General features: G+C 38.8%; 2 protein-coding genes across 2 annotated transcripts in view; one reads left to right on the forward strand and one right to left on the reverse strand.

Annotated features, from left to right (window-relative positions):
- LOC110952757 (choline transporter-like protein 2) overlaps window positions 1-6,087 on the reverse strand; it is a 29,467-nt gene extending 23,380 nt beyond the window's left edge. Inside the window, exon 1 of the mRNA XM_051941269.1 lies at window positions 5,803-6,087. Coding sequence (XP_051797229.1) covers window positions 5,803-5,830 — 28 coding nt within the window. The 5' untranslated portion in view covers window positions 5,831-6,087. The remainder of the gene's footprint in view (window positions 1-5,802) is intronic.
- A 2,342-nt stretch (window positions 6,088-8,429) lies between these two features.
- LOC110952759 (glutaryl-CoA dehydrogenase, mitochondrial-like) lies at window positions 8,430-15,362 on the forward strand. The gene is made up of 12 exons (XM_022196468.2): window positions 8,430-8,574; window positions 9,123-9,238; window positions 9,995-10,027; window positions 10,124-10,264; window positions 10,760-10,822; window positions 11,111-11,281; window positions 11,463-11,592; window positions 12,974-13,190; window positions 13,629-13,732; window positions 13,863-13,988; window positions 14,249-14,409; window positions 14,678-15,362. Exons 1-12 carry the CDS (start codon window positions 8,459-8,461, stop codon window positions 14,749-14,751), a joined length of 1,452 nt encoding a protein of 483 aa, XP_022052160.2. The 5' UTR covers window positions 8,430-8,458; the 3' UTR covers window positions 14,752-15,362.
- Window positions 15,363-16,261: the final 899 nt, after the last annotated feature.

Below are 16,261 nucleotides of genomic sequence, written 5' to 3' on the forward strand. Positions count from 1 at the left end.
CAACAGACACTCTGGAAAATAAAAAAAAAAGAAAGAGCTGGAATGACTGAAAGTTTCCATTCTGTTCTCGTTTTTTTTTTTTTTTTTTTTTTGCTGCACACAGAAACTACCAGAGAGAGTCTTGTCTTTGCTGTACTTTCCAAACCGTAAACTTCTTCTTCGAGGGAAACCGAGGACAGTAGTTTCTTAGGAACTGGATGTATTAGAGCGCAGTACGATGCAACACAGCACGCTCATGTGAAACTAATCCCGACCCTGTATTTTGAAAAGCATGTCATGGCAGACAGCGCGGCATGCGGGGCAACGCGGTGACACCAGATTTTTGTTTTAATCTATTAAAAGCTCTCCACTGAATTTAATCCAATTCCAATGTGCAACCAGACGACTCTTGAGCATTTCCCAACATCATTAGTAAATACAATAACGTTTGCTACACGTGTAAGAGCTTTGATTTAATTATGAAAGGCCACACTGACTTTACAAAGAAACAATCTGTATCAGCGTTGTCCTTCAAACTAAACCCAAAGTCCTCCTTTGTTTTCTCTAATCTTCAGGTAAACTAGTTGCTTCGAACTTGTGTCTAATGAGATTTCAGAGGACTGTACTAGGAAGCAAAACTAATGTGTCAGCAAGGTATGTGAGTCATACAGCAGAGTTTTCAGTGTCAATGACGTGGCATTTTATTGAAGCTGCGGTAAGTTATGCTGTACAGTTAACCTGCTTAGGAAGTGGTTATGTCCTATTTAAATGAGCTGCAACAGGCACATGTCACTAAAAACAGCATGTATTGAACGGATGATGCAGAAACTTTGTAAATAAGTGCTTATGCTTGGTTCTGATTTACTGCTCAATCTTTACACTGCTGCCATCGCAATGAATAGAACTTAGATTAGAAAATAAATGACTCTAGGGTTGTTTATGATGTAGAATGTTAAATCAGGAACATTCATTTCACTTTGATTTGGCAATAAAGTAAAATTATAACCACATATCCTTCTCTCTGGGACAGTGAACGAAAAAGTTTAAATCTGTGAAAATCGTTTCAGATCTCCAACATGCAGCCGCTACGTTAGAAAAAGTTTTCTGCCGGCATTTTTCTCTTGGATCATTGGCAGTCACAGCACTTTTTACAATATAAACAGTTTACATTCTGTATTGCTCTCCAATAAAACAGCTTTTTCCTCTTGACTGAAGTAGGCGGCACACGATTGGTCCTTTTTGAGTGGAAGCAGAGCTCTTAGATGCACGAAATTCCCTTTAAAAGTGAATATGCAGAGTCCTGCTTTAGCGAAGGACCCTGCATATTCAGCGAAGACAGAGTGTGTGGCAATGCTGATGTTTATCATTGTTCATGGGAAAGTGATTCACATCCAGCTAGGCTTCAGTTTACATGTTGATGTGGAAACAACACGAGTTCTTTCATTCGTAAATTACAGAAATGAGTAAATATACATGCAAACTAAACAAATGTAGTGACAAAATGAGTGATTAAATAAATGAATTAGTGGTGAGACCCAATTAAAAACATTTATCTGATTAATTAGAGGCTTTGTAAGTAATTAACTGTGATTCACGGCTTTTTTTTTGACACAATAAGTAAAGTTTTTCAATTCAAATAAATTTTGGTTGGCAGATGAATCAATGAATAGACAGAAGTGTTTATAATTTAAAAATTATACATTTTTATAAAATGGGACAGAAAGAAAAAAGTGATTTTGATGATTTTAAGCCTTGATTTAGTTCAGTTTTCCCACTGAATAGCACACAGCATGAGCATAAGTAGTTTGAGGAGCTTCAAAGAGTTGAAAATCCACAGATTCATTCTGTTTTCATAGTTTCTGGGTCTGATAAATGGTGTCATTTTGATGGATTTTATTGAACTAATCAAAATGAATGCGTTAAAGTCGCAGCCCTAAAATAAATGCCACAAGAAACAGATAAATATAAAGATCAGGGATGCAGCTTTTAGAGTCTTTTTGTAGTTCTGAACATGCTACGGTTAGCCAGAAATGAGGATCTCGCCTCGGTTTTACTTGAGACATCGAGACATTCTGACATGCTGCTACAACAGAAACATACATGTAACTGTACTTTTTATGACCAGGCAACATTATGTCCTCTGCTATGCTTCAGGAATTGCGCAAAAATAGCATTTTACCTGCACTATTATTTGAGCGCAGCACAGTAGGCCGACTCTAATCACATGTGGAGGTTACAGCTGCTGCCCTCCCTGAACGTCTCCCACATGTCTTTCATTACAGAAGGAGGGTGTGGAGCGCTTCAAGTCCAAGTTCAGCCTATTTTTGGTGCTACAAAGGAAGCTGCACAACAATCACAGAAAGAAAAAAACTACAGTATGTATCCTTTGGGGAAATCTGTGCTCAAAATTGGATGCATCTGTCTGTGAACATCTGTAAGAAAGATTTCTCTGTGAAAAGAACATGTAATATTTTCACACAGCAGCTGGAATTGATCTAAACATGACCTCTGTCCACCTCGCTGAGATATTCCTGTCACAACACCACCCTCTACAATCTGTACTCTTCAGGGAATTTCCGCTTTCACTTCTAATAATATTAAGTCGACTCAAAACACACTGACTTCTTATCGCTGCTGTTACACACACAGCAGCTCTTCCTGTCATTATGGCACAAAGTGAAACCAAGAACTTTCCAATTAAAGCACATAAAGTATGAGAAAGAGGCAAAATTCCAGGAACTTTTTACAAACACCGGCAAAAAATGAAGCAAAGATACTTTCTGGACGTAATCTTTAGAGTAAATGACGCCGCTACTTGGACATAATCGGGACTACTATCTCTAAAAAGCTTTAAGAAGAGAAAAATTAGTAGTAGTTTTGTAGAGGCCAGTGAGCTTAGACCTGACCTACAAAGACAGCTGCTGACTAGTAGAGAAACCCCATTAACACTGGTGATATATAAAGAGGAGAGCTCACTGTGGCAGACCTGCGTAATGACTCTCCATTTATATTTCCTCTTCTCTCCAGACTAACTGTCTCATCTTAACCCTTAGATGCATCAAAAATGACCCAGTGAGGTCGTTTTCTTGCTGTATCTTTGTAATGAACAGCTTCTATCATTTCATTTTCCAGCTATTCCTCGAAAAACATGTCTTTGATATCACTGCATTTAAATCTTTAAGTCACTTTTTATACTTTTAAAGAAACTGTAATATTTGTGGTACAACAGCAAGCTCTTTTTCACTCATAATACCATACAAGAGGTGATGCAGTGAACTAACTTGGAGGAAAAGAGTGGAAAATTGGCAACAAAACGGAGCTTCTATTATTGTTCTCTGTAATATTCTTCTTTCAGTGATCAAAATCTGTTATAAAGTCAAAAATAAACATATGTGTGGACAAAAATAATAATACAGATTCATATTCTTAATTAGAATGACAGAAATGGCATAAACACACATTATTCAGGCCATTTTTGACCCACTTATGGAAGAGTGTAGGGTCCAGTCAGGCTTGTACTGCTCTGAACATGTCTCTGTATTTCAGACTGTGTTCAAACTGGCAGAACCACAAGAAAGTTAGCAGAGTCACATGATCCGGTTTGGGCTGTGAGGGTATGATCAGGCACATTTAAGTGGAAACGAGTGGCTGCAGTAACAGATGTTTTTGGCTGTTTGTTAAGCAGGAAAAACTGTACAGTCCAGAAACTGAGCTGGAAACTAGCAGAAAAGGACAAGGAGTAAATGTGCAAATGTAGCTTTAACAAACCCAGTAGGTCTCAGGGTAAGGTTTGAAGAAACACCCTCCTAAATATGGCTTATAATAACCCCTCATCTGCACCGGGGCAAGGCTGCACGGCTGCTCCAGATCCTGTCATTTAGGTTTCTTCATATATCTCAGCCTGAAATTACTCCCAACATGTAAAAGTGTGGTAGATCCTATAGCTGTCTTTTAGCTGCTCTCAAGTTCAAGACGCAGTGAGGAATATTAGCATGTGTGCTCCACTAAAGGTTTCTAGAGGCTGTTGCTAACAAATCAGGCATTTCTTTAGCCTGTAAGACGCAAATGTAGAAGAAAATGAGCAACAACAAAAAAATAGAAAATAGATAAATATAGAATTTTTTTTAAAAAAAGTATACGAATAATACTAATAATAATAGTAACAATATATAAATCCAAATATAGAAAAAATGAACAAATAAATAAATAAAATAAACTATATATATAAGAAAATGAGCAAAAACAAAACTGTATATATATGTACATAAACTGAAATAAAATATATAAATATAAATAATAACAATAGTAATAATACATAAACCGAAATATAGAAAAAAAATACAAAAACAAAAAAGAAACTACATATATGTGTGTAAATAAAACAAATATAAAAAAGCAAAAAAAATATATAATAAACAAAAATTATATATATATAAATTTGTGTGTGTGTATATATATATATATATATATATATATATATATATATATATATATATATACATATCTGCAAACCAAAATGAAACAAAAATATACACGATAACAATAATAATAGCAATAATATTAGAAGAAAATGAGAAAAAAGAATATATACATACATATATATATATATATATATATATATATATATATATATATAAAGAAAAAATGAGCAAAAATAGAAAATTATATTTTAAAAAACTGATGTTGTATTTCTGCAATAGTGGGTTTTACAGGGTTAAGTACATACACCACTGTTGGTTTCTTGTTTAGCGACTAGTTTGTCCACTGTTTATTCCTGACTCCGTGTTTTATTTCCAAATCCTTGACAAGCTCGCTTTCTTTCTGACAAACAAGCACACTCATGGTACGCACTGCCTTTGTCGGAGGGTTGGTAAAGTGAATCAATTAGGCATCATGTGGCAAGCAGAGTGGAAAAGGCCGTGTGCAGGAAAACACTATGAAAGCCAGCGAAGAGGATCTCTACTTCAAGCTCCACACGCTGCTGAAATGTGAAGTAATAATGCAAAATATACCTCAAATAGACTAATTAAGTGGGCACAAAAGACTAGGTTATTGAGCAAAACAAGCCCATGTGGGAGTAAACAAGCTCCTCCTTTATGATGTGTTAATCATTTATTGACATGAATTGCACTTCCCTGTGAACAATCCCACAGCTGTATGTCTCACCACTGAATAATAACATATTTTATCTAGCATTTTGGGGAAGGAATGCGTAATTACAACCACATTAAGGAACTGAACATGTGGTCATTTTTGACCAATTCAGCAAAAGTGGATGAAACGAAACAGAACACTAAGAGTGAACACACTTAGGAGACAAATGGAGACGCTCTTCACTTGATTGAGGTATTTTCTAATAAGCTGGGCTCTATACATAGCTGGGCGTCAGCTAAGCTCCTGCTGCCTTCCATACCAGTCTGAGGAATGTGGCAGCAACTGGACAAGCACAGGACAAACTGGGACTTCGTTCACCCCCAATAAATGTGGCACTTTGGACCAGCAGCTTACTTAAAGGCGTCCTGAATTTTCAAAACAATACTAAAAATCGCTGAAACTGTGACTGAAGAGGTGGGTTTTAGCTAGCTGGTGTCTGTAAAAGTTCACGAGGTCCGAGTGAAAGTGGTCGCAGCTAACTTCAAACAATAAAAGGCAGGACAAAAATTAAATTACATCTCTGAAATAACTTCAATATACGCTTTCACAGAGATTAACGACACAACCGTGCGTCAAAACAAAGCTAGCAGCTCAGCTGTAGATGTAACCGACGATAAGGTCCCAGAACAAATGAAGTGCAGCGTGTCCGTTTGGGCTTTAAATAATTACCATATTTAGGTTTCTCCTCCAGTTCCATGATTACGGAGTGTTTCTTCTGGACCTCAGCTTCTCACAGGCGACGACTTTACAGCATATTTCCAGCTCTGGCAGGGGTTGTTGTGCGGCACTTCTGTCAGTTTGTGCACTTCGTACAAGTCCGCTCCAAAATCTTGACTGTCCTGCCAACATTTAAAGGGGTATTCCTTCGAGGAAGGGGCCGACCAATGAGAATACGGGACGCGGTGAGTGACAAGGTGAGGAGCTAATCACAGAGCGAAGGCGGGGACCATATCTTGCAGTCTGGATTAATTGGAGTACCGTTAACTTTAACTGTCCAATAAGCTGTTTAACACTCTAAAATCACATCACTTATATATATATGTTTATTTCTCTATATCTAATAAGCAACGGCAATGCAGCTCATCTGTGTACTTATTAAAACATGACGAGGTTTAGATGATTTATTAGGCCACCAGTACTCATTCCCAGGGGGAAAAATGTCTTCATGGCCAAGAATGCATCAAAGCAATGACATAGCATAACTTTTATTTGCCTGATGAAATTCAAGACAACATTAATTATAAAAGCAATCTATTCATTCATAATTCAGATCACAGGCAAAACATGGCCTGGTCTGACTCACTCTGCACTCCCTGAGTCACTGCAGCTGCTGCATGTGGACCAGGTATGAAGATCCTTTACCCCAGGGACGATGGTTTGCCTGAGAGCCACTTCTGTAAAATGACAGGAGGAGAAGGGTCTGTTAATAAAAAATACAGTACAGTACAATAAGGCAGAAAGATGAGTAATGGGTCTCATTGTGACTTCATTATTGTGAATCAGAACATGATCCGCAGGCCAGCTGGCACCCTATTGTAAACATGAATTAACCTACAGGCTGTAAGGTGACAATCACTGCTTCATGCAAATAAAAGTAAACATAATACTTTGTAAAAAAAAAACAAAAAACACATTTGTGGAAATACAAAAGTAAAGTATATTATCAAAAGATTAAAAAAGTCACCACACAGAATAACCCTATTGGAGTGCATAGATGCAATAAAATGATATTATGCACTACTGTAGCATGATGGAGGCCCTCTGAACACACTAAATTCAACTTATTTTTAGATCTACACATAAAAACAGATGTATAATGGCTTCTGTGGCACTGGAGGGAATTTCTAATGTCCACTGTGAAATGAGAAACACTGTCTGGTGGCATTAGTGGAGAATTTAGGAGCTGGTATTTTTAAGCTTTAAGGTATTTAAAGGTAACATTCCATGCTTTGATTTTAACAGTCCGTGCTTTGATTTTAACCGTTTTATGGGGGGAAAAAATCTTTCTGTTTTTATAACCATGTCTTTATGAAAGTGCAACAGAAAATTCTCTTGAACATATAAACAACATGTAGCTGGTGCTGATTAAACTAATTTTAGCAACATAATGTCGCTTGTAGTGCTCGATAGTATGTATTTGAGTACATGTACTAGCTCAGTTCCACCACTAGATACCACTGTTTACCAGCATTAACTGTTTGTATGGCATTCTTGTTTTTAGTGTCATATGTCAACTGTTGTCTTACTACATGTCTGCAGCTGAATTGGTACAAGTTACTCCCCGTAAATATATCAATTCATATATCGTCACCCACTTCTGGTTAGGTACTTACTTAAGTAAATACTTTCAAGCACTGGTCAAAAAAATGAAAATAATAAAATTTACTTTAAAAAGTATTCATATATAAAGTAAGTTAATTATACACCACCAGTCAAAAGTTTGGATACACTTTCTCATTCAGTGGCTTTATTTTCATTATTTTATACATTGTAGATTAATACTGAAGACATCAAAGCTATAAAATAATACATATGGAATTTTTTTAAGCAAAAAATGAGTTAATCTTCAGTATTAATCTACAATGTAGAAAAATATACAACGAAATTTTAAAAAGCACTGAAAGAGAAGGTGTGTCCAAACTTTTGATAGGTAGTGTATATATGTTGTAAAATTGTGTACAATACAGACTGTGTAACAATAACACCTGCTCATTCGTATATTTTTAACTTGACAGTTATTTAGATAGTTGGAGTAAAATGTATAATATTTTTCATCTGAAATTAAATGAAAAAAACAAGAAAGTATAGCTTTTTTAAAAATATTTGAAATTTTAAAAAAATACATCTGAGGAAAAGTTAATTTTAGAAAATCTGAGACATGAAGCTCAATTATGTCTGTTAATGGTCAAAAAACCCAGTAGACAGAAGCACTAGACTAGCATGAGAACAATTTGGGCTGAGTACTTATTGTACTGTCGAGAAATAAGATGCTTACATGTTGAGAAGTTGGCAGTGACTGGCATCCTTCCTTCTAACTGGAATCATTTTTTTCTGAGAACATAAACATGAACAAAGCCAACTTCACTCCCCCATTAATGAACCAATCAGAGTCATCTAAAGTGTCCTCTACATGCAGCCATTTTTGGTGATGATGAACGAACACAAACAAGGCATTTATTCATAGTTTTCCTGTCTTAGTCTCAGATTGTGTCAGTGCAGCCTTCACAAACAGAAAATAAGCAACGGCGTACAAAAACAACTGACTTCGGTTCATTCATTTGGGGGACTGGTTTAAGCCATAGACAGCGAGGACTCCACACTCAACATGGCGCCCAAGTTTTGCGTGCTCTACGTGATGACGTATGTTCATGTTTTGACGTTGGCCGTCAGTGTGAACCGGAGCCAAGAGATACCAGCAGCAGGGCTAGCGTTTTATCACAGGTAATTACACTTTACATAGCTATCACTGTGCTTTTAATTCTTATTTTCAACGCAAGTTTTACGGACAGTACACTGGTGTTAGAGCTATGACAAAAATATGTAAATAACAACCAAATTGTGAGCTAGCTGTCGAGAGCTAGCGCTATTAGCTTGTAGCTACAGTGGAGTTATCTGAGGCCACCCAGGTTATCTCAGCTGGCCAGGGATTTTTCTTTACACTGACAGCTTGCTTCATTTCAATACACTGAGAAGAAGAGAAGAGATAACGCGTCAGTAGCAGCAGATGTCATTACATTGTACATTTTGACAGATACGATTGCTTATATTAGCACTTCTTAACTCACTCAGTCCTGCATTGACATATAACACACTTACAACGTCTTCTGATAGCACCAGTTTAACTCTTAAAGCATTTATTTACAGTTTAGAAAGACAGTTGTCAAAGTTGCTGCCAGTTCTTCTACTGTAAGCTGCATGGGTGACTTATTGTTAAACTCGACATCACCAGGTTAATGATTGTGCATCATAACTGCCTTATCATTTTATAGACTGATCTTCATCATGGCATTGAGAAGCGCTGTGGGCCGTCTCCTGATAAACCCTCACAGATGTGCCATCGTCTCTGCTTCCAGATCGCAGGGAACTGCAGCGCCTGCCAGACACGGTTAGTACTGACAGCAGCTGCAGAGATATGAATGTTTTAAGAAGTTGTTTCACCACAATCAGTGGCGTCATGCCATTCGTCATTAGCCTACAGCAGCACAACACAATCAGCAGCATGTGCAAAAAAGATATTTGCACATACACTACCAGTCAAAAGTTTGGACATACCTTTTCAGTCAGTGGTTTTTATTTTATTATTTTATACATTGTAGATTAATACTGAAGACATCAAAACTATACAAGAATACACATTGAATTATGTTGTAAACAAAGAAGTGTTAATCTTTACTATTTATCTACAATGTAGAACATAATACAAATAAATAAAAAGCATTGAATGAAAAGGTGTGTCCAAATTTTTGACTGGTAGCGGACATGAAAAAAAATTCATTTGTTGGGCATTTTGATTATCACAAATTTACATAAAATTGCATATTGGATGCGCTACAGCAAGTGTCAACAAGTGTGAATGTTGATATTTTCTTTGTGTCTGACTTGAAGAATCATTCTACAAACTGCATTAGTTATAGCACAGTCTGTAGTTTGAAAAAGAGGTCAAAACTGCATTTAATTATTTAAGGAAGTACCTTAGTCTTAGACAGTGCTATAACTCAAAACGACACTTTCATATTCCTTTGCTATTTTCAATGGACAAGCAGAGTTTTATTTTGTTTGTGTATGTTTTATAACATTTTAAATAGGCACAACTTAAATCCTTCAATTTTGTGCAATATAATAATATAATTTTTATTCACAGATGCAGAGAAGACTCAGCAGAAGTCTAAAGCACGTAAGTATTGACAACCTCTCATATTTTTGAAACTGAAAATCTTATCAGTAAATATATTTTAGAATGTTTTTAATGGCCTTACATTACATCTATCAGCTAAGGTCCAGTTCAACTGGCGTGACGCGCTGGATCTGGAGGGCCAGCTGACAGAGGAAGAGATCATGATCAGAGATTCCTTCCGGACCTACTGCCAAGAGAAACTCATGCCTCGCATCCTGATGGCAAACAGACATGAAGGTGAGAGAGTTGTATCTATTTTCTAACATGCTGGATCTTAAGTTCTTAATTCAAAGCTCAATTTTCTGTTCAGTGTAAGTGAGTTAGCATGTTTCACTCAAATCTGTGATGTTCTGTTAAGATAAGATCTACTTTATACATCCTGGAAGAAATTATTTTGAGTAGAGTAAGCAAAAAGCAAAGGCTAGTGGAATATGCACAATTACACAGATGTTAGTAGTAAAATAGAAAATAACAAATAATGTAAAGTACAAAATGTAAGTTTCTAAAAGTGTTTGTGTGAAGTGTCTTAAGTGTGTAAAGTGACTGTATACTAATACTAAAAACTAGAAACATTAACAGAAAATGAACTGAAGGAGAGTAAACAGATGATTGTTTATGCTAATCACAGTTTCTTAATGGGATACTGACACATATCGGGTAACTAACGTCTTGGCGTAATCTTAGTTTAAACAGAGAAACTCCTGGAATATAACAGCTGTTTTTTATTTTCAGTGTTCCACAGAGAAATTATCTCTGAGATGGGAGAGCTGGGTATCCTGGGCCCAACTATTAAAGGTCAGTCAGGACATTTCTCAGCCACAGATGTGTGTTTATGATAGCTGATTGTTTATGTTATAGTTTAACTTTTATCCTACTGTATAACCGCCACAGATCTTTCAGTTACATGACATTGGAAGGACTTTGGCCCTGTGCACTCTGGGCCTGTGTGCTGTTTGGTTTTCAGAAATTTCTGATGTGTGGCCAGATACCACCCAGTAACTTTCATTGAATTCTTATTTAGCGCCTTACATTCTGTTTAGAATAACACTTCAGGTAATTCCTCTTGCTGTGTTTGATCTTAAGGTTACGGCTGTGCTGGGACCAGTTATGTGGCCTATGGTTTGATTGCCAGAGAAATAGAGAGAGTGGACAGCGGCTACCGCTCAGTTATGAGCGTGCAGTCGTCACTGGTCATGCACCCCATTAACGCCTATGGCACGGAGGAACAGAAACAGAAATACCTCCCCAAGCTGGGTAAGAAGAGAAAACAGCAGCATTTTATCTATCAGCAGTCGGTCGCATTTGTTTTAACTTATCAACCATAAATGGAGAATTCTGTTGTCACACATTAATGCTTCAGCTGTTAAAAACTAAAGATGAGTGACTGAGCTCTGTGGCGTATTCTTTACTGAGTCATTCCCTCTGTCTCTCACAGCTCGTGGAGAGATCTTGGGGTGCTTTGGCTTGACGGAGCCGAACCACGGCAGTGACCCGGCTGGCATGGAGACCAGAGCCAAATACAATCCATCCAGTCGCACCTACACTCTGAATGGCTCAAAGAGTTGGTACGTCTGTATGTCTGCAAAACAGCGTGATGTTAAATATATTTTTCTGAATGAAGAAACGTCATCAGTACAATAAGAAGATTGCTTTATAGAACGTCTAATGGTTTCACATAAATGATTCAGACTGCCATGAATCAACAGAACCAAAATAGAAAGTTTAAAGTTTAACAGACTCTGAGGCTCAGAAACAGTCCATCATACCATGGTAATGGAGCCCATTGCCCTCTAATGTTATCCCACAGCTGCCATGCAGGTCTAAGACACCCACCACCTCCATCTAAGTGACTCACTCTCAGCATCCCACCCCAGCAGCTGATGGACTGAATGTCAGGATGTACATGAGGCTGGTGCAGGATCTCCATCTAATAATACTCAGTCCAGGCCAGTCACTCTGAGCCTTAACCTCTCTGATTTACAACAGCTCTGCCCTGGTCGCCCTCCATGCAGTTCTGAATTTTACTCACTTGCTTTCCTTATTTTGTCCAAGTGAAGGTGAGCTCTTAGGATTGTCATGACCTGGATGACAGAGAATCACAAACATTAAAAAGCCAGGCTGTGTTTTGGGCATTGTTAACTTTAAAAATAGCAGACAGTTCAGTTAAACAACTCACACAGAGCTGATGAGTAAATGCAGAACATCCATCCATCCATTCTCTATACACCGCTTTATCCTCACTAGGGTTGCGGGGGTGCTGGAGCCTATCCCAGCTGACTCGGGTGAAGGCAGGAGACACCCTGGACAGGTCACCAGTCTGTCACAGGGCTACATATACAGACAAACAATCACACTCACATTCACACCTACGGACAATTTAGAGTCATCAATTAACCTCAGCATATTTTTGGACTGTGGGAGGAAGCCGGAGTACCCGGAGAAAACCCACACATGCACAGGGAGAACATGCAAACTCCATGCAGAAAGATCCCAGGCCCACCCCGGGATTTGAACCGGGGATCTTCTTGCTGCAAGGTGAAAGTGCTAACCACTACTTCACTGTGCAGCCCAAATGCAGAACGGACACACAGTATTAATGTTGGCATCTATGCTCTGCCATTAGTTGTCCACAAGGTGGAGCTCTTTACAGCCAAATTCCTGTTTGACACCATGCACCTGCTTAAGTTTACAAGTGCTTTACACATTTGATGTTTTGAGAGGCACAATTATCCTTTTTTATTGTATTTACTGAATGCTATCAATAAAAGTTCTCCTATAATTCCAGTAAAAACAAGAAAGATTAAAACAAGCCCGTATATTTTCTCAAACTGGTAAATACAGGTGTGTCTGGCTGATTGAGTATGGTGCCCACCAGTAAATCAGTCTTCTTTAGTCTTTATTAAATGTGAAGTTCTCTGCCTGACAGCTGCTTTGCTTCACTCTCAGGATCACCAACTCCCCTCTGGCAGATATCGCTGTAGTCTGGGCCAAATGTGACGACGGAAAGGTCCGTGGCTTCATCTTGGAGCGCGGCATGAAGGGCTTCTCCACACCCAAGATCGAAGGAAAGTTCTCCCTGAGGGCCTCGGCCACCGGCATGATCCTCATGGACGAGGTGGAGGTCCCTGAGGAGAACTTGCTGCCGAACGTCTCCGGCCTGGGGGTGGGTAGAGTAAGAAGATAGACATTGTTGATGCACGTTTAAATGGTAAATGGTTGTATTTATATAGCGCTTTTATCCAAAGCGCTTTACATGATGACATGTCACATTTACCCATTCACACACTGATGGCAGGAGCTGCCATGCAAGGTGCTAACCACAACCCACCAGGAGCAATTAGGGTTTCGGTGTCCTGCTCAGGGACACCTCTACACGAGCACGGCAGGCCGAGGATCGAACCGGCAACCTTCCAGTTACAAGACGGCCACTCTACCCACTGAGCCATGCCGCCCCACGTTTACACAGTGCTGACCACCAAACCACTGTGCCTCTTACATTTATAATGTTCTTCCAAAATAAAATGAGTTGTCATTGCACAGTTTCTCATGTGAAATTACAAATGCGAGTAACAGCTCATCCCACCTCTCTTGTTGTTTCCAGGGTCCTTTTGGCTGCTTGAACAACGCTCGTTATGGCATCGCCTGGGGTTCCCTCGGTGCTGCAGAGTTCTGTTTCCATGCAGCTCGTCAGTACACACTCGACAGGTCAGATGGAACACGTGAAAACTGACGTGGGATCATTTGCTCTGACACTTTTGTACAGATTATACTGTTATCCTGAATTTACTTTTGTTGCAGCGATATGTTTAGTTGTGCTGTTGTTTTTCCAAACCAGAATCCAGTTCGGTGTCCCGCTGGCGAGGAATCAGCTGATGCAGAAGAAAATGGCAGACATGTTGACAGACATCACCATCGGCCTTCAGTCCTGTCTGCGGCTGGGCAGACTGATTGATGAGAAAAAGTAAAGGAACTCGATCTTCTCAGTGAAGTGTCTTGAGTGCTCCATACTTCACACTTCTTTCAGTCAGGTTGTCAAGACAAAACATTCCTTCAGTTTTTCTCAGAGGTGTCAAGAAGCTGAGAAAGATCTAAGTGACACTCAGAATGAATGCCAGAGTTTCCCGCTTTCCCTGATTGGTGTAATTCAGACGCACAGACAGCCCTGTACTCTCGTCACTGAAAAATAATGCTAAGCAAATATACTGCCTTTTTTTCCAACAGAGCAGCCCCAGAGATGATCTCCATGCTGAAGAGGAACAACTGCGGTAAAGCTCTGGACATCGCCAGACAGGCCAGAGACATGCTTGGAGGGAACGGCATCTCAGACGAGTACCACATCATCCGCCACGCCATGAACCTGGAGTCTGTCAACACGTACGAAGGTGAGGCGGAGGGAGCAGAAGAGAGTTCAGATTTATTCACACACATATGAAGTAAAATGACACCGGTATGTTTGAGTAGATTAAGTTAAGAATGCTTATTTTAACAGGGTCAATGTATAATTGCAGGACTTTTTGTATCATAGTTGACATTTTTGCTGTTTTCAGGCCTAAAATCAGTATACCATCCCTGCTAACAGCCGCCTGAGCTCTACCTTCTCTAGATTTTTATTGGTTTATTGTCTCTGACTTTGTTTATCTCCTCCTGCAGGTACTCATGATATCCACGCCCTGATCCTGGGCAGAGCCATCACAGGGCTGCAGTCTTTCACCGTGGACAAATAGATCCATCTTCTAACTGCTGCTCCCGATCAACAGGACTCTGTGTTGTAGAAGTTAAACTCACATCTCAGCTCTGTTAAATCACAGATAACCTTTATGAATCGTCATTTGTATAAGGGAAATGATTGTTTTCTCTCAGGTTTGTAGAAAATCCATTTGAGTGCTTTATTTAGAGAGAAAGAAGTAGCATTTTAAGTTTGCTGCACAACCTGTGGACTGTTGTAAAGTGTAATTAATGCAATTTCAACATGAAGAGGACTATTTTTCTACTCCCAGTCACAACTACATCGGTTATTACCTGTGTCTTATTGTATGGACATTCATCGGTATTCATTGTAGTGAAGTGTAACAGTGAGGTCAGGATCTGAAACTCATTGTGGTTACTGATGTGTTCATGGACAGCACTGCAATTACAAAGCCACAAATCATAAACGTCCACAATGTGTGATTGCTTGTGAAGCTGTTTTGTTATAAATGTGTAATTGTTCGGTAACCATGGTGATCACGTCTAGCACTTTACAGCCTCCAACACTAAAATGTCTTTTGTTTGCATGGTTTGCCAGAGAGCAAAGATGATTTTCAAAGCTTTGAATAAATAAATTCTTGCAAAAAGGCGTCTGCATAAGAATGAAATTCAGGTTTTTCAAAGTTAAAGCTCATTGTCAGTAAATCATGGTGGAAAAAAATGACTCTCAATTTAAAGGCATTAGAGGAGATTTAATTTCCTACGACTTTGATCGTAGCGTGCGCATGCGCATGTACAACCTCTCCCTCACCCCCCTCTAACCTCCCCTCTCTTAACATTTACAAAGAAACGCCCCCCTCCAGAAACTTGCGTAGGACTCGTGAAGTTGTCTTTTACGGCTGGGTCCCCCTGGATCTTTATCTGCCATTATGTAAAGAAAGATGAGCAAAACAAGTCGCCAGCTAACTCCGAAGCTATACCAAAGCAACACATACAGAAAACACGTAAGTCCAAGGCGTACGTAATCTACGTCACTAGGCCTGAGCTGGAAGATTTTTGATTGACAGGAAAGGGAGCAAACCAAACGCCTCGGTCCGAGCGCGTTGATTGGCTGATGTTTTTCAGGTCCTGCCATGTCCACAGTTATTTTTTTAAATTTTTTATTTTTTTAGAAACCATACATACAAGTCCACTAAAGGTCAGTATATTCATTTTATGCGAATCAGACAAATTAAACAAACAAAAAAAAAACAGCCTCCATAATGCCTTTAAATACAAGTAGATAACCTATCATATTTACCAAAGGCTAAAACACAACATGTTAGTAAGACACACTCAGGTTTCAGCCGTAAACTGCAGATGTTAAAATATGTTTCAAATGGACACAACAACTTCTGCAAAACTTCTTTCAAAACAGTGAAAGATTAGCTATTGAAGTCAATCTTAAAACCACACATGAAAGCTGTGGTTAAAGTCTCCAATGACTGATTAAACTCCTTAAAACTTGTGCATTAAAGTTACATATTAATTTAATGGTTTTTCTTCCTG

Source organism: Acanthochromis polyacanthus, chromosome 21 (assembly GCF_021347895.1).
Source record: "Acanthochromis polyacanthus isolate Apoly-LR-REF ecotype Palm Island chromosome 21, KAUST_Apoly_ChrSc, whole genome shotgun sequence".
In the NCBI taxonomy this organism is placed as follows: Eukaryota; Metazoa; Chordata; class Actinopteri; family Pomacentridae; genus Acanthochromis; species Acanthochromis polyacanthus.

Coding starts and splice junctions, on each gene's coding strand:
- LOC110952759 (XM_022196468.2), top strand. CDS start 8,459: ATGGCGCCCAAGTTTTGCGTGCTCTACGTGATGACGTATGTTCATGTT. Junction 11,593..12,973: donor CTGAATGGCTCAAAGAGTTG/GTACGTCTGTAT, acceptor CTTCACTCTCAG/GATCACCAACTCCCCTCTGG. Junction 14,410..14,677: donor GTCTGTCAACACGTACGAAG/GTGAGGCGGAGG, acceptor CTCCTCCTGCAG/GTACTCATGATATCCACGCC.